This window comes from Archocentrus centrarchus, chromosome 15 (genome assembly GCF_007364275.1).
Source record: "Archocentrus centrarchus isolate MPI-CPG fArcCen1 chromosome 15, fArcCen1, whole genome shotgun sequence".
Lineage (NCBI taxonomy): Eukaryota > Metazoa > Chordata > Actinopteri > Cichliformes > Cichlidae > Archocentrus > Archocentrus centrarchus.
The window spans coordinates 23,593,802-23,621,598 of NC_044360.1; the positions used below are offsets into that span (position 1 = coordinate 23,593,802).

At 42.2% G+C, this 27,797-nt stretch overlaps 1 protein-coding gene across 5 annotated transcripts; it reads right to left on the bottom strand.

Moving 5' to 3' along the window:
* Positions 1-528: 528 nt before the first annotated feature.
* Positions 529-27,578, bottom strand: mymx (myomixer). Of its 5 annotated transcripts, none has more exons than XM_030748775.1 (34): positions 26,707-27,577; positions 26,116-26,205; positions 24,772-24,915; positions 22,032-22,178; positions 21,357-21,548; positions 20,359-20,442; positions 20,023-20,141; positions 19,805-19,919; positions 19,611-19,688; positions 19,394-19,509; positions 17,989-18,151; positions 14,290-14,435; positions 14,105-14,201; positions 13,632-13,781; positions 13,251-13,400; positions 12,515-12,771; positions 11,302-11,437; positions 10,831-11,025; positions 10,262-10,414; positions 9,132-9,349; positions 8,616-8,799; positions 8,376-8,531; positions 7,651-8,010; positions 7,275-7,394; positions 3,527-5,473; positions 2,773-2,898; positions 2,594-2,668; positions 2,427-2,513; positions 2,229-2,320; positions 2,035-2,120; positions 1,890-1,953; positions 1,577-1,791; positions 974-1,120; positions 529-872 (listed from the first exon to the last, which is right to left on the bottom strand). In XM_030748775.1, the coding sequence occupies exons 1-34, from the start codon at positions 27,196-27,198 to the stop codon at positions 607-609; spliced, it is 7,167 nt and encodes a 2,388-aa protein (XP_030604635.1). In that variant the 5' UTR covers positions 27,199-27,577; the 3' UTR covers positions 529-606. The 5 variants fall into 5 exon arrangements, with proteins under 5 accessions (XP_030604635.1, XP_030604636.1, XP_030604634.1 ...); XM_030748776.1 differs by having other exon boundaries at positions 14,105-14,198; positions 20,359-20,445; XM_030748774.1 differs by having other exon boundaries at positions 20,359-20,445.
* Positions 27,579-27,797: the final 219 nt, after the last annotated feature.

The window sequence follows — 27,797 nt, forward strand, 5'->3', positions numbered from 1 at the left end:
AATATTTGTATCAAACAAGCTCAGGCAGTATCAAACTGCTGATCTGTGGTTAAGTAAAGAATTTTGGTGCGCCCCCCCCTCACTCAAACACACACACACACACACAAAAAAAGTGAAACAAAGAAGCTGTAATGACATAATAGTATAACGAACATCATGAGTTCAGAATATGGTGGATACTTGGTCATAAACAGGCCAACATGATCCTAAAGTGATCCTCTGCTGAGCAGGAAGCTTTCTATACAAAGATTACCCAAAAAAATAACAAAGAAATACGACTCAAATGACAAAACGTGTTTTTCAAGCATTCAAATCTGCAGCTACACAGTGCACACACACACACACATACCCACACACACACACACTTCTGTTCCTTTTTTGCTTGGACAAGAAAAGTGAAGAAGAATATAAACATTCATAAAAATGATTTATTATAAGGACTTTTAAGCCAACTAAGTGATTTCTATAAAATCCGTTAAAAATAAAACTGGTAGGTCTTTTAATCATAAATATGTTCAGTAGTAGCTGTTTTTTTTTTTTTGTTTTTTTTAATATGTGCACTGCACAATCAAACGATATAAATCATCATTAAAAAAACAAACAAACTCAGAGGTCTCTTTTCCCAAAGAACTTTTTGAAGACAGACTTGTTGCGAGGCCGCGGCAGGCTCACGTAGCTCCTCAGAGCAGCGTCCTGATACTTGTCCTGCTCCCACCCAGCTAAACCCAGCAGCGGAGGCTCAGAGCTTCTGCTTGCTGATGCGCTGTCCGTTGACTTGTCTCCCACCACCAGAGTCACGCAGTAGTTGGAGCCTGTTTCCAGGCCTTTTCCTTCAGGCGTGCGCAACATGGGTTTGATCTTCTGGTAAGTTGCTGGAAGAAAACATAGAACAGAAAACATTAAAAGCAACACGTCAAAAACAACACACATAGATTACAAATGCTAAAATGTGTTTTAATAGTTGCAGACTAACATGATGTAAAGGAGTGGGAGCGGCGCTTGCTATTGAGCCAGTCCTGAGTGCTGGATAAAGGGGAGTGGGGAGAGGAAGCGGTGTTGTCTCTGAATCCTCCAGACAGTCTGTGAGTCATCATCTGCTTTAAGCTGCTTTTATCAACATCTAGGGAGGGTCAGAGAAAACATTAAAAGTAGGAATAAAACACAAGAGGACATGAGCAAGAAAAAGGAAAAACATTTACTGTACTAACACTAGTCTCTGAGCAGTCATGTTGTTTTAATATGCAAGTAGACAATACTTTAGCTCCCCCTAGCGGTACCTACTGAACCTGCAACAACCATTAACTAGTTTTTTGTTGGTGTTCACAGCAGTGCAGTGAAGCAATGAAATCTTTTGTACTACATTAGCTGATGAAATCACTGTACAGAATATAAATAAAAGGTATATGGTATGTAAATCAGTAACTAGCAGAGTACCACCAGTGCAGTAGGACTAATCTGTAGTGGAGGGCGATGCCTGTGTTGCTTCTGTATTGCCACGTGTGAAAATGGAGCAGATGCATTTGTTAAACTCATAGCATATAAATGCAGCTTTTGTCTGCACAGCAGAAGCCCTTACCACGGCAGCCTGCTTCTGAGGATGGGACTGAATGTTCATCCAAACACTTTAAGTGACTCTGTGGGTTGTGACTCAGCTCTCTGGTGAGGACGGCAATTTCTTTGGTCTGGGTGGTTCCCGGCGGGTTGTGCCTGGGGAACGGTTGGGTGACATCATCGTGAGAGGAGAAGTGGCAACGGTCTGGATCATGACATCCAAAACAGAAGGAGGGCTTTCTGTGGACGAAAGGATTATAAAACTGTTAGTTTACAGGGAATTAATATCAAAGATTAGAAGCATTTTCTGGAATTCAAGTTAACTGAAGGCATCTTACAAGGAACTGGGGAGGTCTTCATCAACAGGGACACCTGATAGTGCAGACCTAGACACTGTGTGACCTTTAAAAAAAACATACAAATGAATTACATAAATAATACAGGACATTTATTCAGCATGAGCTGTGAAATAATTATGTTTACCTGTGTTTGCTTGTATTTTCATCATCCATTTCTTCATCATAAAGCGTGAAGAGGCATTAAGCAGATATTCAGACCCATCATGGAGCCTGAAAATCAGGAAAAAAAAAAGACTTTTACTATTCCAGCTGCTGGAAAGGCATCACTGCCTTTAAATCAGTATACTCTATAGAACATAGTAGTTCTTACAGTCTGACCTTAATCGAAAGCAGTTGGGTTTTTTGGTGTACTCTGGGACAGGTAAACACTCAGCTCCTGTGAGGTTCAGTGGCAGGCCACACGCAGAACTCTGCAGCACAGCACAGTCTAATCATCAGTGACCACATACTATTTACTTCAATTATTAATCCTTACTGTTCTCTCGGGCTCTTTTTTGTCATAATTTCTTGGCTTACCTTCAGAGTATCCTTTCTATCCTGGTAGAAGCACAAGGTGTGTCTATATAGGACAGCATGGTAGGAGTTCCAACCTCTGGAGGATGCCTGTGAAAATAAGATAAGAATGTGTGGTGCTGACTGCAGGCTTTACATTTGCTGACTGTGCTGGCTTAAACATTTCTTACTTTCTTCCCTCCCAGCTGCAGCTTGTGTTTCCTCTCAAGCATCCCCTCCATAGACGGCAGCTCAGGTTTTCCACTCTGAAAGGAAGTGAATTAATAACAATAAAAAGAAAAATCAATGAAAAAAAAAAAAAAAAAAACAAAAAGAAGAGCCCAGATTTGCGGACTGCAGTAAGACTCACTGAGGTGAAACAGCGCCATCCTGAGGCCACAAGCTCCTCCAAGTCCTCTTGGGTCTGTGAAGCTTTTCTTTGCTGACAGGTCCCATCCAAACCCATATGAACGGACAGGAGACTCACTGAAGGGTCCTGTTCAGGGTGAGAAGATTTCACAGTCATCACTGATGACAGAAATATGACTTTTTAATGTAGTTATGCTGCCTTTAATGTCTGCAATGCAAACTGCGGTGACAGCAGTTCACACCAGCAAGACATGTACAGATAAAAATATACAATATACACACATGGAGTAGCTACAAATTATGTGCAAGCCATGTTGGCATACATGCTGATATATTTCTACTGCATTAATGATTTTTCTAATAAACATGGTAAAATCTGGCCTAGCACTGAGTTTCTAGAACTGCATATACTCTTGGTTTGATTTACTCTGGCTTTGAAATGATTTGTCTTTGCCACCAGAGATTTATTAACAAGGGTTTATTCTATAGGATTTCTTTTACTACTTCCTTGTTAAATAGTGTGTACTTTAATGTGTTAACAAACTACTGTTTTGGCCAGTTTTCTACTTTTGAAAACAATAAAGAAGCTGTTGTCTTTTCCTTTTAGTTTTAGTTGAATTAATTAAATTCATTCAGTTACAAACTGCTGGCAGGTCTGACCACACACCACATTTGTGTGAGAATATTTGCTTTTTGTAATTCTGCACAGTCTCAGGCAGGTGGCAACATCACAGTGCATCAAACGCTGACCTCACCTTCAAGCAGCCTGTGTACTCGTCTGCCTCCTCCCCCACCTTTGCCTTCTCCACCTTCTTCTCCTCTTCCTCCTCCTCATCCTCTTTGTACTGATAAATGTATCTCTGATTGTCCCCTACATCTGGAAGCTTCACTGGATCCGATGCGGTCTCATTCACTGTCACTGAAGTCTTGCTGGCTGGTTCCCTGTTAGGAAAAGCTGCCCAGGACCTTCTGTCTCCTATAGCCAGAGGAGGAAGGTGATCTTTGGGACTCTGGCCCTTGTCATAACCCAGCAGATTCTGAATGTGTGTGGGCAGTTTGAATTCGGCCACAAGGAGGTTGGGTGCTGAAGCTGTGACGAGATTCCTGTAGAGCACAGCCGGGGTCGTATCTGAAGGTGTCTGTCCGGGTTGGTCTGAAGGTAAGGACTCTTCCTCATTTGGCTGGTACATGATGTCTGAGCAAATGCTCTGCCTATAGTTAGTAGTCTGGTTCCAGATGTCCTCTAGTTCTTCCTCCTCCTCCTCAAACTGCTGGTGATCAAGGTGAACAGGCTCTGTTTCTATCACTGCTGTGTGGGGACACGGACCTGCTGCATCATTCTCTCTTGTTTTAGTGCAATCTGTACCTCCCACTTCAAGAGATATAAGCTTCCTCACCACTCCTTTAGGCTGCTGGCTCTCAGGATGTGGAGTATCCTCTTTGCAAAGCTTGATGCTGCTGGAGGTGGAGATGCCAGAGTCCACAGAGTCCTGTCGAACACTCTTTGTTGACTTCAGACTGACTCTCATGAAGGAAGATTGGCTTGACTGAAGTCCAGGGCCCTCTTCATGAAGACTGTGGGGTCTTGCACATTTATGGTAATGGTGTCCATTCAGGTCTCTAATGAGCGTATGAACACTAAGGCATTCATGTTTATGTATAGCTGTAGTGGAAGTGGGGGCCTGGTTCACATAAATATGCAGCTGTGATGGCTGAGTAGTCCTGTCCTTTTCAGCTGTACTAGTTTTAATCTCTGATAACGTTTTGTCCGACTCCTGCTCTGCCTCCTCACAGAGAGTCAACTGGGTTTTAGATGAGTCATCACATTGTACAGTCTGATCCTCATCTTCTTCCTGGGAGGGAGATGGTGGAGGTTGCAAACTGCTGTCCACATCAGGCAGATCTTTCCCCAGAGATGTCAATGGCTGTGTCTCACCAAAGCTGATTTCACCTGAAGTGTCATGCGTGATAGGGGGAGTGGGCTTAGTCTGTCGGAAGGAGCTCAGGACTGTTTGTCTCTGGGAGTGAGGGTCCGGATCAGTCCCGACTACTTTTTTGGACTCTGGCGGGGCGATAGTAATGATGTCCTGAATGCTGGGGATGAGAGTCATGTCCTTAGGTAGATCAAAGCTCAACACGGAACCCAAAGAGAGGAATCTGCAGTGGCTTTTCACCTGACCTGCTGCAGGTGTAGTGGTTGGCCCTGCTGATACAGCATATGGAGTAATGCTGTACTCTCCTGAACACTCTGTATCAATGTCCTTCAACAGGGGATTCTTCATATAGGCAATGGCCTCTACTGCATCCCCATTCTTCTTCTTCCTCCGACCTTCCTTCAGTGGCCACGTATGTGTGTCATATGTGATTGTCTCAGAGGCATAATGAGGCATCCCATCTGTTTGCTCCTCCACTCCCATGATTTTCTGGATAGTGTGTCTACGAGCATCTCTCTTCCTCTTCCTCTTCTTGCCCATTCTCTTGATGCTGCTGAAGATGGAGCCGCCCCCGTTCCCCATCGTGTTGTGGAAATTTACACTGGTTCCCTGATATACATGCGCTGAGGAGGATGGCAAGGAGGAGGACGGCAAGAAAGTAGGGGAGGCTGAGGCTGCTGAGCGGCTCTTTTGGCGGGGCAGGGTGATACTCTCATACACAGGGGCCACAGCCAGGTTGTTATCCTTGACATGCAAGTAGGTACTTACCTATCAAAAAGAGAAAAGGATATTAGGTATGTGTGGGAGCTCTCATATTACTGAAATGACTGTTCTGAAAATGGTTAACCATAGAGCGACTCATGCGTGCTGCAGGCCGAAGCCTCGCAGCCCTCTGTGCGAACAAGAACTGTTTTATGTGTTACAGATGGATGATGACACGAGAGCAAAATTGACTAAGACAAGGATCGCACACATCCAAGAATACAACGGTTACAGGAATGCAAAAATCTGACACAACAATGTAATTATATGAAAAAAAAATGATCAAAGACATAAACATTAGATGTAAGGACAAAAAAACATGGACATTATTGGAACTGCACACTTGCAGGACTTAATCAGAATCATATGTGGCTTCGCATGCCGTCATACGCAGCTGTAATGTCTTGACCTTTGAACTCTGTGACTAATCTCTTGTTTCTGTGGAAACCCCAGACTATAAATCACGGTGTGCAGTCTGGGGGCTTTTCTTCAAAGTTCAGCAACAGTTCTCTGTCTAATGACTGAACCTCTGCTGGCACTTGGGAGTGAGCTCCTGCTGGGAGCCATTTTGGAGCACGATTTTCATAGGAAGCGAGGATGAGGTCACTTCTTGCAAATAACTTTAGCACAGCCGCGGAGAGTCAAACACGACCGGGTTTACATTAGGTCTGTAGCAAAATGACAGTAGGAGAAGAGAGCGCTTCTGTCAGTGCTCACAGCAGGCAGAAGACCGCTTGTGTTCTTCTTACTCATCGCCCTCATTCTGAACCTGTCATTGCTTCTTTTCAGTTTTAAATCCCGACTCATTTAGCAAGTTGTGGCCCAAAGAAAAAACTTTGGTTTTACTGTCTGATTTTACTGGTGGGAACTTGACAATTCATCTGAGTTTACACAAGATGAGCTGAAAAGGTGCGGTGACTGCTGACAGGTTATTGCAAAGACAGACTTGCCAAAATACACACATTTGTTTTCAGTGCCTCGGTATTACTGAGATAATTCCTCTTGCTTTTAAGGCTGGAATGTACGATTGAAAGCACAAATGCTTTAAATATGGTAGTCAATGCTGCAAAAGATAACAGTTTATTTTCAGTGTAAATTCCCTAGAAAAGAAAATCAACTGAAAAACACTTTATAGAAAGTTTTGGCTTAGATCATATTGTTAAAAATCTATTTTATATATATATATATATATATATATATATATATATATATATATATATATATATATATATATATATATATATATATATATGTACACACACACACACACTACTTTTTTATATATACTACTTTTTTCTGAAAACACAAGATTCTTGTTCACCTATTGAATAACAGGTAGATCACTTCATTTATTACGTTTATATTTTTACAAATGGATTGTAAATGTAGCACCTTTCTTTTCACATCCCATTAAAAAATCATAACAGAAAGGAGTACATTAAAAACAGAATTTATTTGGTTTTAGATTTTCATTTATGACTAGTTAAGTGGGGAAACTCTGAGTTTTAACAGTAAAACAGTTTGTTTTCTTTTCTCACTTTTCTCATGTTAACTATAAATTTTCCAGCCACAGCGACTTTGGAGTTGGTGTCAGTATGAATATGATAGCACCTCGGCCTGACTTATTTCCTGTTACTCTTATATCTGACTGACAGAGGACGAAACAAGCCAGGGAAGCTGCAGACTGGCTGTGTCTTGTAACGGATTAGTGGAGCATGCTGCCCTAAGAAAACAGCTACACACAGCATGCAGTCCCAGCACACTTCGAGATGCAGCATGCAATGCCAGTTCACACCGCGCAGTTTACCTCATTTGCACTCTGCCGATAAATCTTTCTCTTTCGCTTTAAACTACCCAAAGTATTTTCCAAAAGCCCCTGGCAGCGCCTCCAAAAGTTTTTATAGGCAGAAGATTGAGGCACAGTGGGCTGAGGGAGAAAACGGGGAGAAAGGAAGATGTGAAGGCCAAAGGAGAGAGGGGAATGAACAGCAAGACAGTCAAGAAGGGAGATCCCATGCAGTGTGGTTTCAGGGAATGAGTGTTACTGCATTAACCTTCAGGAACAGTAACAAATATCATCAGTTTCAGTGCTTCTGGGAAAGAAGTGCATGTAGTCAATAATAGTGACATCCCATATTGTTGTGTAGTTACTTCTAGTGTGAAAAGCTGAGCGTGTTTCTCACCCTGTGGACAGGCTCAGAGGTCTCCTCCACTACCTCTTTTGTCCCAGCAGGCAGGTCAAGCACCTGAACCTGGCTGTCCCCTGTGTTACCAAAGCTAAGGATGAGGTTGACTGTTCCCCCTACAGGAGGGCTGCTGCTCTCTTTAAGCACCACGATGTTGGCTTTGGGAGGATCGCCCTGGGGTCCAATGCTGTTCATGACCTCATACCCATCCTCTGATGGCTCTTCTTTATGCTTCTCAGCGTGTCTGGGCACCGGGCACGATGGCTTGCTATCGCTTTCTGCCTTTGTCGTGTCTTCAATAGGAGCGACAACTTGGGACTGATGAGAATGGAAGTGCTCTAGCTCAGGAGTTGAATTCTATGTGGGATACCATGGAAAGAAAAAAATGAAGAAATACTCACAATAGTTTAGAAATACTCACTTTGTACTACTAATATTTGTTGTATTATATTACATATTTCCACTTGCCAAAAATGCACATAGTCTGGTGCTGTATTATTCTCCCCAGCCTTCATTCACAACTAGACAGTCCTTAATCCTTGGCTTAATGATCTTTTGTTGTATTTAGTTTTCTTTCTTTCTGTGTGCTTATTAATATTCTCTGTTGTGTAAATCTTCAGTGTTACTTCATGCTATATCTAAATTGTCCCCATTATTAAAAATCACAGAAATGTTAATTATTGTTTTAAGGCTTAGGGGTTAGTGTCCCTCTGCTCGTTTACCTCTGTTGATGGCGGACACATTGTCGCCTCGGAGTAAATGTTGTCCTGTGAAGGCTCCTCTCTGCTCTTCTTGTGAAGCCACTGTTGTTTCTGAGCCCTCCAGTGCACCAAGATCCACCCAAGCATACTCCTCAGTTCCTCCATGCGCTCTCTCACCTACAAGATATTCGAGTTTGAAAAGTAGAATCGAATAAAACCAATAACATATTCAAGGAAAGTCAAGTGTGAATCCCTGCTCACCATCTGTGTGAGGTGGTGTTCCTTGTCTAAAAGATTTTTGCCTGTGGCAGCCAGCTCATCAAACTCCTCAAACTTTTGCTCAATTTGCACATCCAGCTCTGCAACCAGTGGTATCTGCCCATCTTTCCCAAGATGCAAAGCGGTATCAGAGAAAATGCATGACCTGGTGTCTTCTGTCCATGAGCTATTCAGAGAAGCAAGTTGGGGTGGGAGGAGGTGGAGGAGACAAGCAACAGGGCTGTGAGAAAAATCATACATTCACAAAACATGAGAATGAGCAGGCTCTCCCTGATAGGACAGACATTCATCGCCCTGTCACACTCGGCCCAGGAAACTTGCTCTGACCTTCTCAGCACATCTTAAATTATACGCTTCCACAGGGACCTGTGCTTGACAATGAGAACATCCTGTTCTTTCCTTGATAGATGTTGTAATGGGCAGATGTTCTCACAAAAGCTGATTACGAAATGACTTTGGGCCCAGAAAAGGGTCACAGCATCCTCACGCCCTGCTTACATCATGGCGAGGTAGCTCCTGAAGAAGTCCTGGAGCTGTGCAAACTCTTTCAGACGTGATTTGTTCTCTGTCACGCTCTTTCCCAGCTCGTTCCAGGCCTGCAGTGACGCCTGAATCTTTGCATCTAGTACATGCACTCTCTCTGGGCACAGCTCTTTCAGTCGAGAAGCCTGGTTCTGCATCTCTTTTACGTCCTCCCTGATGATTTCGTAGTCAATCTGTGGAGAATCACAGTAAGAATCTATCATCTCCCATCAAATCTACTATCATTCAAACAGCCTGTACCAATTGTATCTCTGACTATGACCTCATCTCCACAGCTTAATGCATATTATTCAGTTAGAGGCCCATATGGTCTACATATGGGCTGCCACACTATTGCAAGTTTGCAATTGGAATTTTTGTTTTTCCTCCTTTTGACGATGCAGTAATTAATAGTGCTCAGGGTTCTCTGGGAGCAATACTTCATAACGTTTCTCAGCTACAGTAAGCCTCAAGAACACTGAGTTGTAGATGCCTGTCTGCTGACGGCACAGTTATTTCAGTTTGGGAGATTAGGTCATTTCTACTTTTCAAAGGTATCAAGTCCAGACAGCTGTGTGTGCGTGTGATAAACATAACTCTGCCCAGAAAATGACTCACACAGAACTTTACCATCCCCAACTTCACATCTCCAAACCTGCGAACCCTGGACACTCATACACACCCTACCAGATTTACTCATAAACACACACACACTCTCTCTCTCTCTCACACACACACACACACACACACTGAGAGCTAACACAACAGTGACTCACACAAGCATAAATAAATATCCCATGGGAATAACAAACTTTTGCTTGCTCTATGTTGCTTGCTCACGGCACAAAGCAGGATAGGCAGGCCCTTTTTTTTTTTGTTGTGAAAAATTCTGGCACAACAGGAAACAGATTGGAAACAATGTGTTGGAGGTGAGTATAAGAAAGTCGGGGTGGGGGGGGTGAGTGGCTTCCATTTTTTTCAATACACAGAGCAAAATGTCCATAATTCAACATCAGTGTAATGGAATACTGGACTGCATTACCAGAAATGAATCATTTTCGATGTTTACAACATAATCACAACATGTGCCGGCATCTTCCTCTCACCTCCAGGTGGTCCTGCTCCTCCTGCAGAGCTTCTAGGCCACAGCGGTCTGGCTCACACTGGATGGCCATGTCTGTCTCCTTCTCTAGGATGTCCAGGCTCAGATCCTTGCTGAAGCACAAACACTCCTCCACACGCACCGCCAGGCTGGCATGCTGGCAAAACACCAAGTCATCATGAGTACTCGTAGGAGTACTCATTAAGTCATTATAGTTCAATGTGCATTATTTGACAGCCACATTGCAAATTAGTTTAAAATGTCATGGATTCCCCTCCAGCCATCTGCGTATGTGCTTTTTGTTTTTTGTTTTTTTTTAAACCAAGAGTAAATCAAATTAACACAAAAACACTCATGTGAGGGGGGGGGGGGGGTGGTGGCTTGTTTTAGGCCTATTAGTGTACACAGCCACAGAAAAAAGGAAACCAGATGCAGCTCTATTAGAGATGGGGGGGACTTTAAAAGCCATTCATCATCATCTAAGGTCGTTCCAAGTTAACACTGCAGCAAGCATTGGATCTGAACTAGGACTGCAGCACAGGCTCCAATATAAACTGCCTCCCATCGTCTTACCTTGCTGAGAAGCTCCTGGATAGCCTGGTCGTGGCTTTGTGACCGACCTCTTTCTCTCACTGTGTCATTCAGCATCTCTACAGCCTCTCGTAGCTCCTCCACAGGGTCCCCCATGGTTTCTATCAGAGGCTCACCACTGCCACTGCTCTGAAGCGTCAGCAAAGTAGGAGCTGGGGAAATTTCACTGTGGAGAGGCTGTTAGGTACAGAAAGAGTTGATATTTTGTTTCATTCATAGACCATAACACTGTTGACAGTTGTGATAAGGGCTGTTTTCAGCTGAAAGCTGTTGTAGAGTTCATAAAATGGATTTACAGCGTGTCTAAACTACATGTTATATTTTCATATAGCACCAAAATTTGACATCAAACGAAAGCTACCTGTGATGCTAAAACCAGCTACAGATACATGAGAACATTTTAAAAAAATTAAGCTTATCCTTTAATTGTCAACTTTGCAAAATGTATCTTACCTGGCCTAGTCTGTATTGACTACCGCTGAGATCCTGACTCTCCTCCAGCTCCACGCGTTCCAGGAACTCAGTCAGCATGCGAGTGTCCTGCAGCTCAGAGCTCTGCTGGGTCAGGGCACTTTGGACACGGTAGTACCTGGGAAACACAAACACCAGCAGGGATGTTTTAACTAAAAACCGTACCTTAAAGGTGAACCACATCCACATATACAACCCCACATCCTTCAGCAGAACCACATTACTGAGACCGCAAGCAGCTTATTAGGTGACTCGTACCAAGCTAGAGCACTGCTTGTGTTATCATATATCATGTGTCACATAAACATATCCTGTACTTTAGAGCACTGAGGTACCTCCACTGTGCAGAGTTTATATATAAAATGGTAAAGGGATCTTTTAAAAGGGTATTTTTACAGAATAAATGAGCCTTACGCTGCTTGTGTGCACTGTTAAATAATGACATCATAACAAGTGTCTTCCAGCTGCTTAGCGAGAGCCTCTACCTGCATCAACAGGACCTCAGACTGCACAAGTGGCCATCTCTGCCCCATCTAACACCCCCACCCTGGAAACACTCAAACTGAGACCTTTCCATGTCTTTATTTTCTTTGGTCAGCTTGGTGTTCTTTACAGAGTCTGAACTTCTGTTTACAGACATAGGTATGTCCAGTAAACCGGCCAACATCATAAGTTTTACTGAGAGTCCATGGCAACAACCTGTCTTTCAAGGGCCAACCAAAAAGAGAGGCGTCATCTTGCAAACATGGAATGGGTGACTCTGACACACACTGACAAGCTGTGGGTGAAGTGCATGTCAAAACTCTGGGGTAGACCTCACTAAGTGCTGCATGAATCACAAATGAATAAACTTGAGCCGTGCAATTAATGAGCACATGGAGAGGCATTTTTGCCAACTTGGAGAAAAAGGCAATTTATGAGATCTATGGATATATTTATATATATATTTGTGGTTTATGGGGTGAAACTGTTTGTCTTAAATAAGAACTGGGGAGTTTTATGAACAAACTCTTCCATGTTGGATTACAAACATGGCAATCCCAAACCTGTGACTTCTTGGAAACACTGACTTCCTTTATTTCCTGACCACAGTGACAAGCAAAACCACCAGAGTCTGATTGCTCAGATCCATAACATGAACTTTCCATGATGACAAACATCAGGGGTCTGCCCTCAACCCATTCTTCTAACGTACTTTCTCTCCACCTCCTCCATGCGTGCTGGCAGCCCTCGTGTATGTGGGTGACTGTGACCATGAAGGCGGTCCACCTCATGCCTCAGAGCACTGAGCTCCAGGCTGCGGGATGCCACCTCTTTCTCCAGAAAACGGCTTTCCCTCTCAGCCATGCTCATTGTTTCAGGATCACCGGCTAAGGCAGATTCCTTCATGGAAAGCTCCACAGACTCCAGCCAGGCCTCCAAACTGCCAAGGGCCTGGAGCACTTTCACAACCTGCACAGAGCAGAGGTGGAGAAGTTGGGGGAATGCAATTTATGTCTCTTGATGTAGACGTTTTCCTGCTTTAATTTCAAGGTGATTTATTGCATGTTTAAAACAACCAAAGGCACTGTACGAAAAAGACAACAATAAGTGGAAGTAGGCTGCTTAGACTTACATGACTCATGGTTTCCAACTAGGTCATCAATCTGGATTTGCGGCCTCTTTCCAACTCATAATCAAATTATAACTAAGCACATTTTATAGTCCTTGGATTAGCCTTCATAAAATGTTGTGACTACATCTCAACAACTCCACCAATTAAGGTGATAAAGTAAACAAGTTTCTAACCATGAGTGCATGCATACAGCCCCGGCTCTGGCTGAACAGAAAGCTTTTAGTAGGGTTAGAAACGATCAAGAATAATCTGTCATCTGTAATCTATCATAACCATAAATTTCAAATCTTTTTTTATTTTTTTTAAAGAATTTTACCCTAAAACCCAGCTCTTCTGAGGCTTGCAGGAACACAGCATTCCTCTGGTGCCTCTTCCTCAGCTCTTCCCACAGGACCTCCAGCTGGCCAAGGAACTCCTCGATCTTTGTGCTGCCTGGGTGCTGTGCCCGGACCAGCCCGTGGCCCTCCTGAGAAAGGGGCATTAAAATGACAAGAGAACATGATGACTAAGAAGTGGAGATTATATTGTAACTATAAACCTAATCTAAAGCTTTGGGTAAGTAAAGTTGTCTCAGATGTGATGTCAGCTCATTGATTAATAAACCAGACGCCCAGTTTGCAAAATGTGGGGAGATTTTTTTCAAGGCATTCATCCATTGATTTATTTTAAGAGAAACTGAGAATGTCCTTCAGTTTACCCTTTTGACCACCTCGATCCTGGCTCGATTGTTGAGGATTTCCTGCTCAAGGGTATGCTGGCACCTCCTCGCTGCCTCCAGCCCCTCAAAACTGGCTATTGAACACACCTGTGTAGCCATGGACACATTGTCTTTGAGCCACGACAAAGTCTGAGATGGAAAAGAGAACAAAGAGAGTAAGAATCAAGAACGGTTTATACCTATCATTTAGGTGCTGGAGCTGCAGGAAACCCCATAAACAAGATCTAAGTGATCAATATGAGTTAATGGAAGAAATGCATGTAAATACTGAGGCGCACAAATGCTGTGTGACTGTTACCAGCAATTAGTTCTGATGTTGAAAGCACAGAACTTGATGCCAGCTAACCTGTTTTTGTATCAACATTTGTATGTGTGGCGCATGGAAGCAGTTTTGAAAACTGATTTCTTTTGTCGGGGGAATGGTGGGTGTGCCTGGCAGAGGATCCGGTCACCTTGTTTGCAGACACGGTGAACCTCTGAAGCTGTATGTGAAGCTGTGGGTGGCCTTGAGAGGGGGTGGCAATCTTGGGTTCTGTTCTGGGCTTCCTGCTGCAAAGAAAACACAGACTCCAATTATGACTTACATAAAGACCTTTCATTATGTAAGATGGAGAAAGAAGCCAGGCAGAAACGTCACCTTTCCCCCTTCAACTGATTTCCGACGATAGCATCATCTGCGCAGGCAGGGCCGTCTCCCATTGGTAAAGAGGTGTGGTTCACTGATTGCTGCTCCTGGCTTTGGCTGCTCTGTGCTCGTCGACCACTCCCACTGTCAGCAGTACTCTGTGGACAAAAGAGTAAATGTCTCTGTAGGAAAATCCAAAAGATCAGCAACATGGTGTGTGAGTAATGCTTGGCCTTTTCTGAATTAATGCAGACAGGATGATTAAATGTCTCAGAAAAGAGGATTTCACACTGTGAGCAGTCACTAGACAATGAGGCGTTGCTGTGCTGTAGCTCACTACTAATGTGAATGTTACAATGTGGCTGGACACAACATGGACAGCTGCCCAGAGTTTCTCCTGTAAATGACACAAAACATACTTACAAAGGTTCGCTATTTTTAGTGAAACAGTCCAGACCAGTCGAAGCTATTTCTGTTTGACAGCGTCAAACTTCTTACTAAAAAACACTCAAGATGGCAGGAAAGGTTTAAAATCTTGAAATTACAAAATGAATGAGCACATTAAGCCTAACAAGGTTACTAACATATGTTAAACCACTCTGATGATGAAAAAGGGCCATTGTAGTTGGAAACATAACCCTCAAACTCCCATGCCCCCGCTCCCATTTAAAGCAGCAGTGTTTTTTCAGCTTTAGACAGTGATTTCCATGGCTATCCACCCCGACTCTGCTGAGAATGCTGGAGTTTTTAGAAAGGTCAATGCCACAGCGATCGACCTCGTCTATGTGCAGAAATATATTAAAGACGTCAACAGCCACTAAGCTACTTTTACAACCATATGAGTGCTTTAAAGGTTGTCCAAAGGGCTCTGCAGAAGATTTTCCAATGAGAGCTACAAGTATCTGGACTGTTACAGTGGGCTATCCTGAGTGCAGGTCTTTTTACCCTCTTCAGCCTGCTGTGAGGGGCTGCGTAAATCATAGTACAGGATCAAAACAACCACAGGAAGAATGCATATTTACAGCCATCTTTTATTTAAATAGCAATTTTCATAATTATGTATATGTATATATAGAAATATTTATTTAAAATGTGACGGGTTGTTTTCATTGCTATTTTATTTTTTGGTAAGCAATTCTTAAAGTTGATGCTGTTTCTAATTAATGCTATACAGGTAAGGCTTTGGTTGCTTAGCATAACTAAACCAGTTGATATATAATGAATATGAAATTATAAAATTAAGGGAGCGTTTAACCATAATCCAGTAATGTTTTCATGTTAAAAAAATCTGAAACACAAAACAGCTATTAATAACAGTGTTTTATGGAGTGCCTTTAATTTAATCACATTATTTTCTGACTTGGATTATAGTAAAAGTGAGTCAGAGAGCCAGAGAAAAGTGTCGCCTCCAAAATTATGCGAGGTGCAGTAAATTGTAGGGGTCTAACATCATTTACCAACATGCCAGTCACTTTATAGGCCAGCCCGAGTTTCATAGAGGCAAATTATAGGCCCATTTATGTGCTAAAGCTGCAGAACTAAAAACCTCGTGTCAAAGGGTTGATAATCGTTGCTGGCGTCTCCTCCCCATTTGCTTCTGTCCTTCATCCTTGCAGTGCTCCACTCTAAACATCTCCTGTCACCTCACTTTGCCAGAATATCTGCTACAGAAAAAAAGTAGCTGTTTAACAATTTGTTATGTCATATTTGATGGTATTCTGTGCTTTACCGTCTTATCCAATCACATATCATTTCAGCATACTGTTCACTCTTCATTCCTATCCCTTTTCTACTGATCTCCTCTTACCCTGTGTGTCTTTCTGTAGTGCGCTATGATGTCAGCCAAGAACTATCACTTAGCAGCGAGCCCATCTGGTCTCCAGCCCCAGCATCTGGCTACAATTAGCCAGAGAAACAGACGATAGCCATGTTTACCTTCAGAAACAAGAGGCTATATACGGCTAACACAGACATGGATATACACATTATAATGCACACACTGAAGCACGTATAGATGCTAAAACCTTTACAATTAATTGACTGAAATGTTGCACAAGAGCAAGAGACTAAGAACAGTGTGTATGCGCACACGCGTACACATGCAAACACACTGAAAATGCTGCCTACCGGCATATTACTGATGACTCACAGTCAATATCGACCTAAAGAGCCGTGCAACTGCATCACGTACCCTTAAAAATAATGGATTCAATCCAGTGCACCAGGGTGCTGGAGTTAAAGTGCTGTGAAAGTATGTGACAAATTACTTTTACTGTTTTAACTGGTACCTGTGCTTGTGCTTGGCACTGAGTTTGGCCTTTAGGGGTCCAGGCTTTTGTTTGGAGTGTCTTATTAACCCTTCCATAAACAGCAACAAGTAAAGCTCCCCACAGTCGGTGTACCCAGACAGCTCCTAGTGCAATAAAGACTAAAGACTGCAGTGAAAGCACTCAGGACAACTGTGCCAGTAAGCTCAGCATTTGTGGAGATACAACTGAGTCAGATTTGCTAGTCCGATGTGCTCCTGTCACAGGTGGTGAGGCTGCAAAGCCAATAAGAGATGAAAAAACATGAGCTGGGAAATTAACTGAACCAATAACAAAGGATGAACAGAAAGAGTGAAGTTTTCTCTCCTCAAACATTTCTACTTTCTCACTTGGCAAAATAAGGAGAGGGGCCCAGCAGGGATCAGAAGTGCTCAAGGTCAGCGATATGAGAACAGCACTGCATTATGGGATATTTCCAGGCTGAACTCAAATAGCCATTGTGACTAAGAAATTTAATGTGCTAAGTTTAAAGACTAAACATTCACATCATTACAGGTTTTAACATACCACAAACTTATATTTCTGGACAATCCAGCTTTCTGTCAGGTTTATGGGCAGCAGGGTAACTATAGAAGGACCCACGAGCACCAATAAAGTTCCAGTAGGCCTCCAAGACAAGGAATGTCAAGTCCGAGGAATCAATGTACTCTCTAGAAAATTAATTCATCCTGGACTAAACCATGCACTCTCTGTTAATATAGTATTAATTCAATGACTATAGTTTTGTTAAAGTGGTTGAGAGCCAAGATATTTTTCTACCATGAAGTGAAATTTTGGAGGGAAAGACTTATTTGCTCTGGCCCGCTGTTCAACCATGTTGTACAGTCATGGCTTGACATTTTTCATGGAAACTTATGTAATTCTTGTGCCAGGACAAATAACACCTCTAAAAGCTCTTCCTGTGTCTCCTACAGGGCAATATTCCTGACATTTGAAGATTGGGCTTCTTGTTAGATGATAAAGAAAGTGACTGGCAGAAAATAGAAAACATAGTTACATACAGCACTGATTTAAGAACAATGTTGGTATTTATGCAAGCCATCTTATCAAAGGGATTCTTCAAAACTGGGACATCCAATGATGTGATTAAGTACAACTAAGTAGCAGGGAGGATGGAAAACCAGCAGTTTTTGGGTGCCAAGACTAGAAGCCACTGCTTTGCAGCACATCCGTCAGATTCTATTTTGGAAAAATGTGCTTTAGTTGTATATCAGGCAGTTTCCAAACCAAAGGACAAAGTGCGTCACTTTCTGAGGCCGCAGATTTTGTAGGACTGGATGGGGCTGGTCTCATCTTTTGCCAGCACTGATGGAGTTGTTCTCTCCTACTCGAGAACCACAGTGTGGTTTCTCCAGTATTACAGTGAAATACAAAAGCTACTTACAGCACAGCCTTTTAGATGATTCTTCTCCTCCTTCACCTCCTTTCCCATGATACCATTTGCCTTCATTCCCATGCTGCACTGGCGTTCTCGGGCCGGTGTCAGGAGGTCAGAATCTTCCCTGGTGAAAGCGGAGCCGGGGAGAGAGAGTGGGGTCTTGTCACTCCTGCAGGGTGAGCAGAGCAGGAGGTTACTGTGGTGCTGACAGCAGGGCTTCAGAGGCTGATGATTCTTCCCAATTATGGGTCTGAAGTTTCATACCAGTGTTTATGTTAGTCTTGAAATGCAGCTGATAAGAGACGACATGATGTAATATTTGGATCTAAAGATAGGCTACTGACATGAAAGGCTTCTGGCCTGAGAAACTTTTTCGCAGACAGGAGATGCTGGAGATGGATGTCAAAACCTTACACTCACACAATTTTAAAAAATATGCAATTATTAAGATTATAATCATTATATTTATTATTTCACCTGGCAGAGTATAAGAATTGCAGTGTTACACGCTTGTCAGTCTTTGACCTACTGGCCTTCTGATATGAAATTTTGAAACTGTTAAAGCAAAATAACAGCAGGCCATCTGTTCCCACTCTCACAGAAGACAAAAGAAATAAATAATGCGTAGACTGTCTTGAAATTTACAGATACTTTCCAGGAGATGACCCTTTATATTTTGAGCAATATATGCCCCACATTTCACTATAGATACTTTTTAATCCATAACAGATTCAATTTACATATATTATGTCGAATACAACAGTGTACCAGCAGTGTCATTTCTTGAGAGTTTAGCGTCTTTATTTTATTTTGGTTGTAGTTGCTAATTAGATATTCCTTCTAGCAGCCTAATAAGTCTAATGATGCAAAAGCCTGGATACATGTTTTACTAATTCTATAAAAATTACCAAATATTCTTGTAAAGACGTTCTATCTCAACCTCAGCAGACTGTTTCAGGTGATGTCAGGATTTTAATAGTAAGAGGCGAACAAACCCCGTTTCCAGCTTGCAAATTTGCCAATACATCATTCACCTAGTGCAGCTCTCCAAATTCCAAATAAGCACAGAAAACTTCATATTCTAAGCCGAAAGCTGGGTGATAAATGATACTCTGTGCGTTAGCTGGTCAACACTTTACTTTGCTTGTAATTTTTCACAGAGTCAAACCCAAATTAAACATGGCTAATCAGAATGGAGAGAAAACTCTGCATGCGAAGCTCATTTTCATTTGGAAAACTTCTTGCTTTTGCCAGTGCAGCCTTTTGACATCAGTAACAGTAGGGTAATAACAGAAAAAAAAACACAGTTCCAACTCCCTGGGAATCTGGAAAGGACCAGTTATTGACTGAAATAATCAACATATTCAGGGCCACCAAAGTTGTTTGGGGTATCCTTGGCCTGCCGGCTTACCTGAAAACCTTCTGAAGAAGTGACCAGCAGTCTTTCACGTCACTCTGCTTTTGTGTGACGCTGGCAGCCAGGGCAGGATGGACATTCGACAGCTGGGACACACTCACATCAAGCATCTACCACACACAGGCCTGTAGGTTAGGTAGAGAAGGCTTCTGCAACACACTTTCAAGATCTGACGAGCAGTGCTGTAAGTAAGTGAAAAGACACTTCTTACCATGACCTGACTGGCGATCTCACGCATTTCTCGGTCTCCAAAGGTGTCCAGGTCTTTCAATGCAGACATGTTTTTCCTCTAAAATAAAGCACGCAGTGAGCATCCTTTCAGATCTAACAAAAACTAAATATATATATATATATATATATATATATATATATATATATACAATGAGGTTTTTAGGAAATTTTTACCATGCCGTTAATAGCAAATAATATATTATCAGCCTGCTGGTAAAACGAGGACACTTCCAGAGCCAGATGAAGATTTTCATGGTAGTTTTTCAGATGAGACTGCACCTTCAGCCACCTACACAAACAGCAGAGAGCAGCACAAAGAAGCTCAGTCTTCAATTAATCTTTAGACTGACGATGTTTCGTGCAGTTTTCCAGTTCAAAAGTAAGCAACAAACATTTTATTGATGTGTTTCCTCCTGCTGGAGATGTTTTTGCTATCTGTCTTCCCTTGTTTCTCCAGTTTCAGCGCCAAGTTGTTGATTTCCTCGTGGAGATTTCTGTGTAGCTGCTCATCCTGCAGGGAAACAGGAGGACACAGTCCAACTATGACCTCAGATGTCTTTACCATACACAGAGGGAGACAAATTACAGGCAGCCATAGATAAATGACTGGAAAACCTCTGCAAAATTGTAAAGGAAGCTATTAACATATGGGAATGTATACATTTTTACCACAAGAATGTTGTTTATAACACTTTTATGTGTTCTGGTAATTAGTAGTAGTAGCTCACCTGTTTCAGATCTAAAATTCTTCTAGTCAACTGCATTTTGTCAACATTTTCTCCCAGGACATTCACCAGACACTGCTCCTCTTCCTGCTGGCACACATAAAAGTCAGTGTTTATAGCCCCCATTTGTTAGGAACCCAACCATTATTTTTTTTCAGAGGCACCAGGATTAAACCACATTACCTCTGCTACCAAGGAAGATGCTAAACAGAAATAGCCTTCAGCATGCGGAGAGGAACTTTGGACTTGATACTAAAGGACAGAGGAGAGGATGAGTGGAATGTAATGGAGAATGCATCTCCAAGGGTGGATGTTTTATAGACTTCATAACCAGCATCCACCATTACAATCCCACAGGTCCATTATCAATCATCAGTTCCCTTGTGCCAGACACGGACATGAATAGAGAGATAAACATAGGCCTAAAATGAACTAGATGATTGCTTTTTGATAATGACAGGCAGATGTTTTACACCGGTGAACATACACAAAGCAGAAATGTCTTCAGGATACTGAGCTAATTTCCTGTATTGGAAAGTGCTGGTTTTTTGTGCCTATTATCTTGACAATTGTTGATTGGAGCTGCCTGTAGACTCAGATTTGCCTCTGGGCCAACTATTTTAGCATAATTGTTACAGTTGGAGAGTGTTATTAACTGCCATTTTTTCTTAATCTGTGGTTTTTTTCTGGGAAGGGGAGACAGAAGCGTGGGGAGATTACAAAGGTGATATGACCAGGATGAGGAAAATTAAAAATGTTTAGGAATAAACTGTGAAATTTAAATAAAAAGGTAGAAAAGATTCCAATTTTTTTTTGATGAAAACAATTAGTTTTACATTTGCCCTGCTGGCATTAAATTTAAGAAAGTAAGAAAATACCAGAATCATGCAGTAAGCAATAAAAGAAAGAAACCTGAGTTTAATCAGTAGCTCAATAAAACTTCCTCCTTTCTCATGAACTGAAAATTTTACACGTAACATAAACACTGATGTGTTCCTTACCTTCTCTTTAATCCATGCCTCCAGCTTGTCCACCTTTTTGTTGAATTCCTGCAGGTTCTTGGCTCCTCCTAGGGCCCTCACCTGATTCGCAGCCATCTGTTTGAGGGTCTGCCACTGGTCCCTGATCTGACCGAGCTGCTTCTTCACCAGATCAGATGTGGGGTTCAGTTTACAGATCAGCTGCTCACCCATCTTTTAAAACATACGAAACATAAAGTCATTGTTCACTTGGGTTGTCACACACAGTGAGCAGTGAGCGAACACATTTGCCATTCATGTTTTGGATATACCCTTGAAAAAATCTCGGAATTCTGCCTCTGCCCTTCCTGGCCTGCTTCAGTGTTGACAGAGGTTAATTATGAGCAATGTAAAATTTCCAAACATTTCTCCTGAGGGAGAAAGTATAAACTGGCTTGACAGAGTCGCCTGGAACACTGAGGTTCTGCTTTTCTCTTGCCTGGAAGTGCCTACATGACCATTATGTTATGTGTTATGTGATTTGACAGGCTCTTTTAGCACCAAAGGCAGTGATTAACGGTTAAATTCAGATCTCCATTATGTGTTAAAAAGTTCAAATAAATATTTCATTTTGGACATAGGGTGCTCTGATGTGCTTGTTTTAGAAACTGTGATATTTAAGTTATAGTCAAGCCTTGTCTTGAATCACTTTCCTACCTGGTTGAGTTGAATCAGGGTGTTCTCGAAGTCTTTAAGGTCTCTCTGAAGCATTTGCGAGGCTTCCTCCCAATCCTCCAGGGGGCAGCACTGAATATTACATCCATCCTTTAAATCCTGTAGCTTGCCTTTGATCCACGCCTCAGCCTACATCCCAATTACAAATACAGACAAAAATGTTTCAGGCACGCTTCACGTGGTCAATCATTTTATGTCTGTTTGCTGACCTGAATCTGAGAGTGTATAAGATCGCTTTAATCACTTCAAGCTGGTTCAGGGAGCATTCATTAAGGCCAAAGACTCACAACACACACACATGCACATTTTAGCCTAAAAAGTGACACCAAGCTGTCTTGTACATGTGAAAATTAATATATTTGTACATCCGGACCAATAGTGGTTTTTTTTTCTTTTGCAGTCAGTAATTTCATACCTGAAGCTCATCTAGAGCTGGGGTTGTGAGATACCTGCTGTATGAAAGTACACTAGACAAAAGCAGTCATCATCACAACCTTATTTTCCATATCTAGCAAATAGGCTGCATTTTCATCCCTGCCTTAGAGCAATGCAGCACGTCAGACACATCAAGAACAGCTCTTTGTTCTCCACTGTCATGTTATACAGAGCAGAAGTTTCTCTTGGCAAGTGCCTCGAGTGCATTGCATAAGGCTTTGTCTTGCAGAGCAGCCTTTTCTGGCAGCCTCCTGTGTGGAGTGAGAAGGCCAAACCAGGTGGCCAAAATCAGAAAGTGTTGGAAAGTACATGTTTGTTTTCTGCAAAGAACACAGCATGGAAGTCAGTGGCCCACCTCAGTCACAAAAACTAATAAATCAGCTCGGGTTCTTCTCCTTGTCAGACTGATCCTGAATTTCTTTTTTTTTTTTTTTTTTTTCCACAGTGTTGCTTTTGTGTGCGTCAACTGGGAGTTACGCACACAAATAAGTCATTATGCTTTGACATTACATCAGAGCATTATTTCCCAAGGAATTCAGTGCGACTGACATTGAATAATAAACTCTGCAGCAACCCCACTTTAAAATCAATGAAACATCAAGACGGCACATGACACATCCACCAAACAACTTTTTGCTCTAGATTAAAATATGATGTCACTGCTCCCCAGAGAAACAGGTCATTAACTTTACAAGGCACCCCCCCAGGGTAACGGGCGTATTTCTGGTTTGAACAGAAGGAAAAAAGCTTGACAAAACAGGCCTGCCCCTATCTTCTCACACTGGCTCCCATGGCATTATAATGACCTCATACAGGAAGTCTATGATTCCCTTGTTTCTTCCTGTCCACTCTGCACAACAATGGTCTGTTCAAATCGTACAGTTGGGCCTTATTCTAGCCACAAGGAATAGAATAGAACGCCTGCAGTTCAGTTTGTATCGATACTACTGTTTATTTGATTTTTTTAATGACGTGTGGTCACATAAGTAGACATCATCATAGGTAACGCAGATCAAATTTTAAAAATAAATATAAAAAAAATTGAAAGAAATCCAGTTTTTTATATTTTAAGAGAAAGCAAGGACAGCTGATTGACATTTATAAAATATCTATCAACCAGCCACATTTTTTACATCTTTTGTAATGTAACTTGGCCCTGAGAATACAGTGGGAGTTGAGGTTTCTCTACTTTCTCTATCTTGGAAATGAAATGGTGAAAGGCAAGATATTTTGCAGAGCAGCCTGGGAGACAGATGGCTCTGCACGAAGTCCTGCCCCGCCACGCTGCGACCCGCTTCGCTCTCCTAGCTCGAACCATCGGGGGGCCTTTAAAAGTCTCTCCCTGGAAAGCTCACTTCCACTTTGACAGAAATGTAATACTGTAATAATACATTTTCATCAGCAATAGCAGTCAACCAAATCCCTGTAAAACAGGCAGGTCCCCAGATACCTAAACTTCCACATTTATAAAGCCAATTGTCAAAAGTGAACAGACAAAAGCGTCCTCTAAAAGCAACTCTGTCCAATGGGGATACTGAGCTTGTTAATGTGTTGCGGAGCTTTTAACACATACATACGTCACACTCAAATGCAATTCTTTTTTTTTTCTGCCCTATCACTTGGACGGCTGCTCGACAAGAGCTCTGATAGCAAAGCCAACTGCTGGACAAAATGTCCCTCAGCCGAACTCGCTGAAAAAATGTCCTTGTGTGCTGGGGTGAACGCAGCAGTGAGATAACACAACCAGTTGTGCTGCTTGGCTGAGTCTCTCTGAGCAATAGGCGTGAAGCGATGGAGCCAAACAATGATCTCATCCCCAAATAATTGCTTGTGGCGGTTTCCCCTCCCTCTCTTCCCTCATCCGAACACAGCTCATACAGTTCTTAGGGACAAAATAAGAATCAGTACATATTTTGTTCTCCTCGGAGGGTCGTGCAACAGGAAACTTCCTTTCGGATTTTAAATGAACAGCATTAACATGTTGCTTTTGGGATGAGCCCTGTGTAGCTTCTTTTTTTTTTTTTTTTTTGGCCTTTTAGCATTTATAGATTAGAGGAAATTCTGATGAATTAATTATTAAATAAAAGTACGCATGATGTGGAAAAGTTTAGTGGAAAAAGCATCTCCGCAAATGTTTCCATACTCAGTGGACATTAGGGAAACTCAGAAAGCAGGAAAATACAGCTTTTTTTTTTTTGCGAGAGAGTGAAAAACAAAGCATGATAAACCCCCGAAATACCACGAGGAGCTGCTGATGCTGACTCTGTGCGTGCGTGCCTCGTGTTACCTGCAGCACTTCCTTGCTGAAGAGTGAGTTGCGCTGAGTGAAGCAGTCACTCGGGGGTGTAACAGCTGCTGGCCCTTCAATCTGCGTGCGTGGATGGTTTTCTTTCCACCGAGGCTCTGTCTCCTGCAGTTCAGGCACTGATATCTATGTGCGCACGCAACACAGAGAAAGTGTTGAAAACACCAGAGCAATTTGACTCCAACATTAACCTTTTTTTTTTTTTTTTAAAGATAAAACCATCCACCAGATCATGATGCCCGCTTCTGACAGACCTATATGAAAGAGGCACGACTCTCCAGCTTTTATCATTTCACCATGACAGGATGTTTAAGTGTCCGCTTATGTTAATTATACCTGTGTTTGCCATCCAGAGACGTTACAAACACATGTCAGACTGGCTCCAAGGTCCCGCTTAACAAAAACCTACTGTCAGCACTCTGTGGGATGAAATGAACACGACTGGCACAAGTTCACTAATGGACGAGCATTCCTGCTGGTCCCAAAATCAGGAAACATCTGGGCACAAGAGGGAAGCAGGAACAGGCAGATCCTCAAATGTTTTTCAGCCTTATGTGTAAACATATCGTCTTTAAAGGACCTTGATAGATCGTGTTCGCTCATCATTACCTGCACAGGTAAAGGCAGCACCGCCACCTTATCTCATGTAATTCGAACATTTTTAATGAATGATACATGAGCAGAGGAAAAACAGAGTATTGTTGTGGTAACAAAATAGGAAATTATGTGAAAAATTACTCTGGCTTTCTTCTTCTTCTTCTTAAAGGGGAATTAAGGCCACGGCTGTCTGTGTATTATTACAGCCAGCCTCCACAAGGACTTCAGCTAGCCTTTCCTTTTGTTAACATCTACCCTGACTTCATGTTTTCCAGTGAGCCCTGCCTCTGCAAGGTCTGCTGTTAACACAGCACTTCATCCGCTATGACTTCAACTAGGAACCGGCCAAATCCAGCAGGCCACTCACTTTACACAATATGCTTTCACAGTTTACTTGTTCTGTATATTAGGTCTTTAATACATGACAGCCAAACCAAGAGGAAACAACGAGTATCCTGCGTGGCATTCAAGCTAGGACACTGCTCCTATTACTTGTTTTCCACCTGTGTCACTTTCTTTGCCTTAAATGAATAATATAGAGTTAGCTGGCTATAAAGAACAAAAACTAGCTTTTCTTTAGTTATATATAAAGCAGCATTACCACAACAAGGATTAGCAAAAATATTTTAGCTTCAAAATGCTAGGCTTTTACTACTGCCTTTACTCTAGCATACCATATATATTTATAATGTTTATTGATATTAATTTAGCAGTTAGCCTGCGTCTTACCTGTTGGACGGATTTTTCTCCGTTTATTCTCGGCCTGGTTTGTCCCTGCGTGGGCTGAAATTCATCACTGCGCTCTTTTCTGAGTAAAACCTAAAATATGATAAAATATTCAGCCGGTAGTGACCAAAAATGTCCATAAAAAAAAAAGAGAGGAAAAAGCTCCAATATGAACGTCTGAGAGTGCCCAACAGGCCTTTCAGTTGGATTTAATAAAACAAAAATCTCTTTAATTAACCTTAATTTCTTTGTAGGTTTAGTGTTTTTTTCTTTTTAAATCAAAAAGATCATAAAGATATTCTTCTAGAAATCTTATGTCAAAATACCAAATAAAGTAGCACTGCGTGGAAAAGCTGTTCTCTTAAGGGTTAATTACTTTGACTGTTAATACATTACAACTCTAAACATTAAAACAGCCAATTTATTAAATATCCTTAATAAACTAAAAGAATGCTACACATATATTTACAAAAATACTCCTAAATGTATCCATACTTAATTTTTTAACCCTAATAACACTGTTTCAATACTTTTTTTTAATGTGATATTTATGTTTTTGCCTGTTAGAATTGCACATTTGCATGTGTCCTGTACCTTAAATTGAGAAGTGGGCTTATTCTCACAGCTCACACCCACTATTCTTGGCAGATTTACTTCTGATGTGCTGGTGATGTTGTTGTTATTATTGTTGTTTTCAGATGTGCATCGTGTAATTGCAGGCTCCACTGTCATCTTGTTCTCTGGTCTGTCTTTACTCCCAGAGATTGTGATCTTCTTTATTGATCTGGAGACGGCAGAAGCAGTGGCAACGTTCTGATTCAGCTGGTCCTCTGCTGCCATGCACTCTTGGTTGTGTTTCACGGGGGCTACCTGCTTGACGATCGGAGAGACGAGACAGGGGCCATGTGCACACACCTGTGATCCACTGAGGTAGAGTGAGTTCAGATTGTGCTGTAGCACACAGTTATCCAGAGTCTCGCTGGGCAGATAACTCTGTGTAAAATCCTGGCATTTTGGCACAGCAGGAGCTGACAGCCTTGTCCCAATGGTGAAGGGCTGCACTTTCCTCACAATGCTCTCAGACATGACTAATGTCCCAGTAAGAAAAAAAAAAACAAAATTGCTGAAGTCCAAATGAGCACTGAAAAAAGTCTATTACATCCCTTTGTACGCTTTCCTGACTAAACAGTCCAGTCTCAGCTCAGCAGTCAAGTGGAGGGTGGAACCGAAAGTGGAGAGAGAGCTCAATTCTCCACCTTCTTGTGCATGTTGAGAATGCACAGCACACAGCCCAGGATGGCTTCCTTGGACTCCTGGGATCGAACACGGTCCCAGATGTGGCGCAGCACTGTGCCAAGGTGTGTAGCGCCTGTTGAGAGGATTCTCCTGAGATACTGTGCCACTGAGCCTGCCAGTCTGCTGCTGAGGAGCCTGATAACCAGGGACCGCAGCAAGATGAAAACTGCTGGCATGCTGCCTGACTGTGCTGCACTAAAGTCTTGGAGAAAAAAAAGAAAGAAAGCTCAGAAAAGGAGGGGGAAGGAGGAGGTTGGTTAAGGGATGAAGTCACCACCTCTTCTCTCTCGCTGTCTTTCTGTCAGGAGCAACAGAGGGGGCTGTAAAGCCTGGCTGTCAAAACTTCCCCTCTGAACCCTAACAGAAAATCTAGCAAGATAAGAGACCCA

Bases quoted from the DNA above. Each gene is read 5' to 3' on its own strand.
- mymx (XM_030748774.1), bottom strand. From the start codon at position 27,198: ATGTCTGAGAGCATTGTGAGGAAAGTGCAGCCCTTCACCATTGGGACA. The intron at 20,446-21,356 runs GTAAGGAACACA...TATGTGTGCCAG, and splicing joins AGGCATGGATTAAAGAGAAG to CAGGAAGAGGAGCAGTGTCT. The intron at 1,792-1,889 runs GTAAGATGCCTT...TTTCGTCCACAG, and splicing joins GAAGACCTCCCCAGTTCCTT to AAAGCCCTCCTTCTGTTTTG.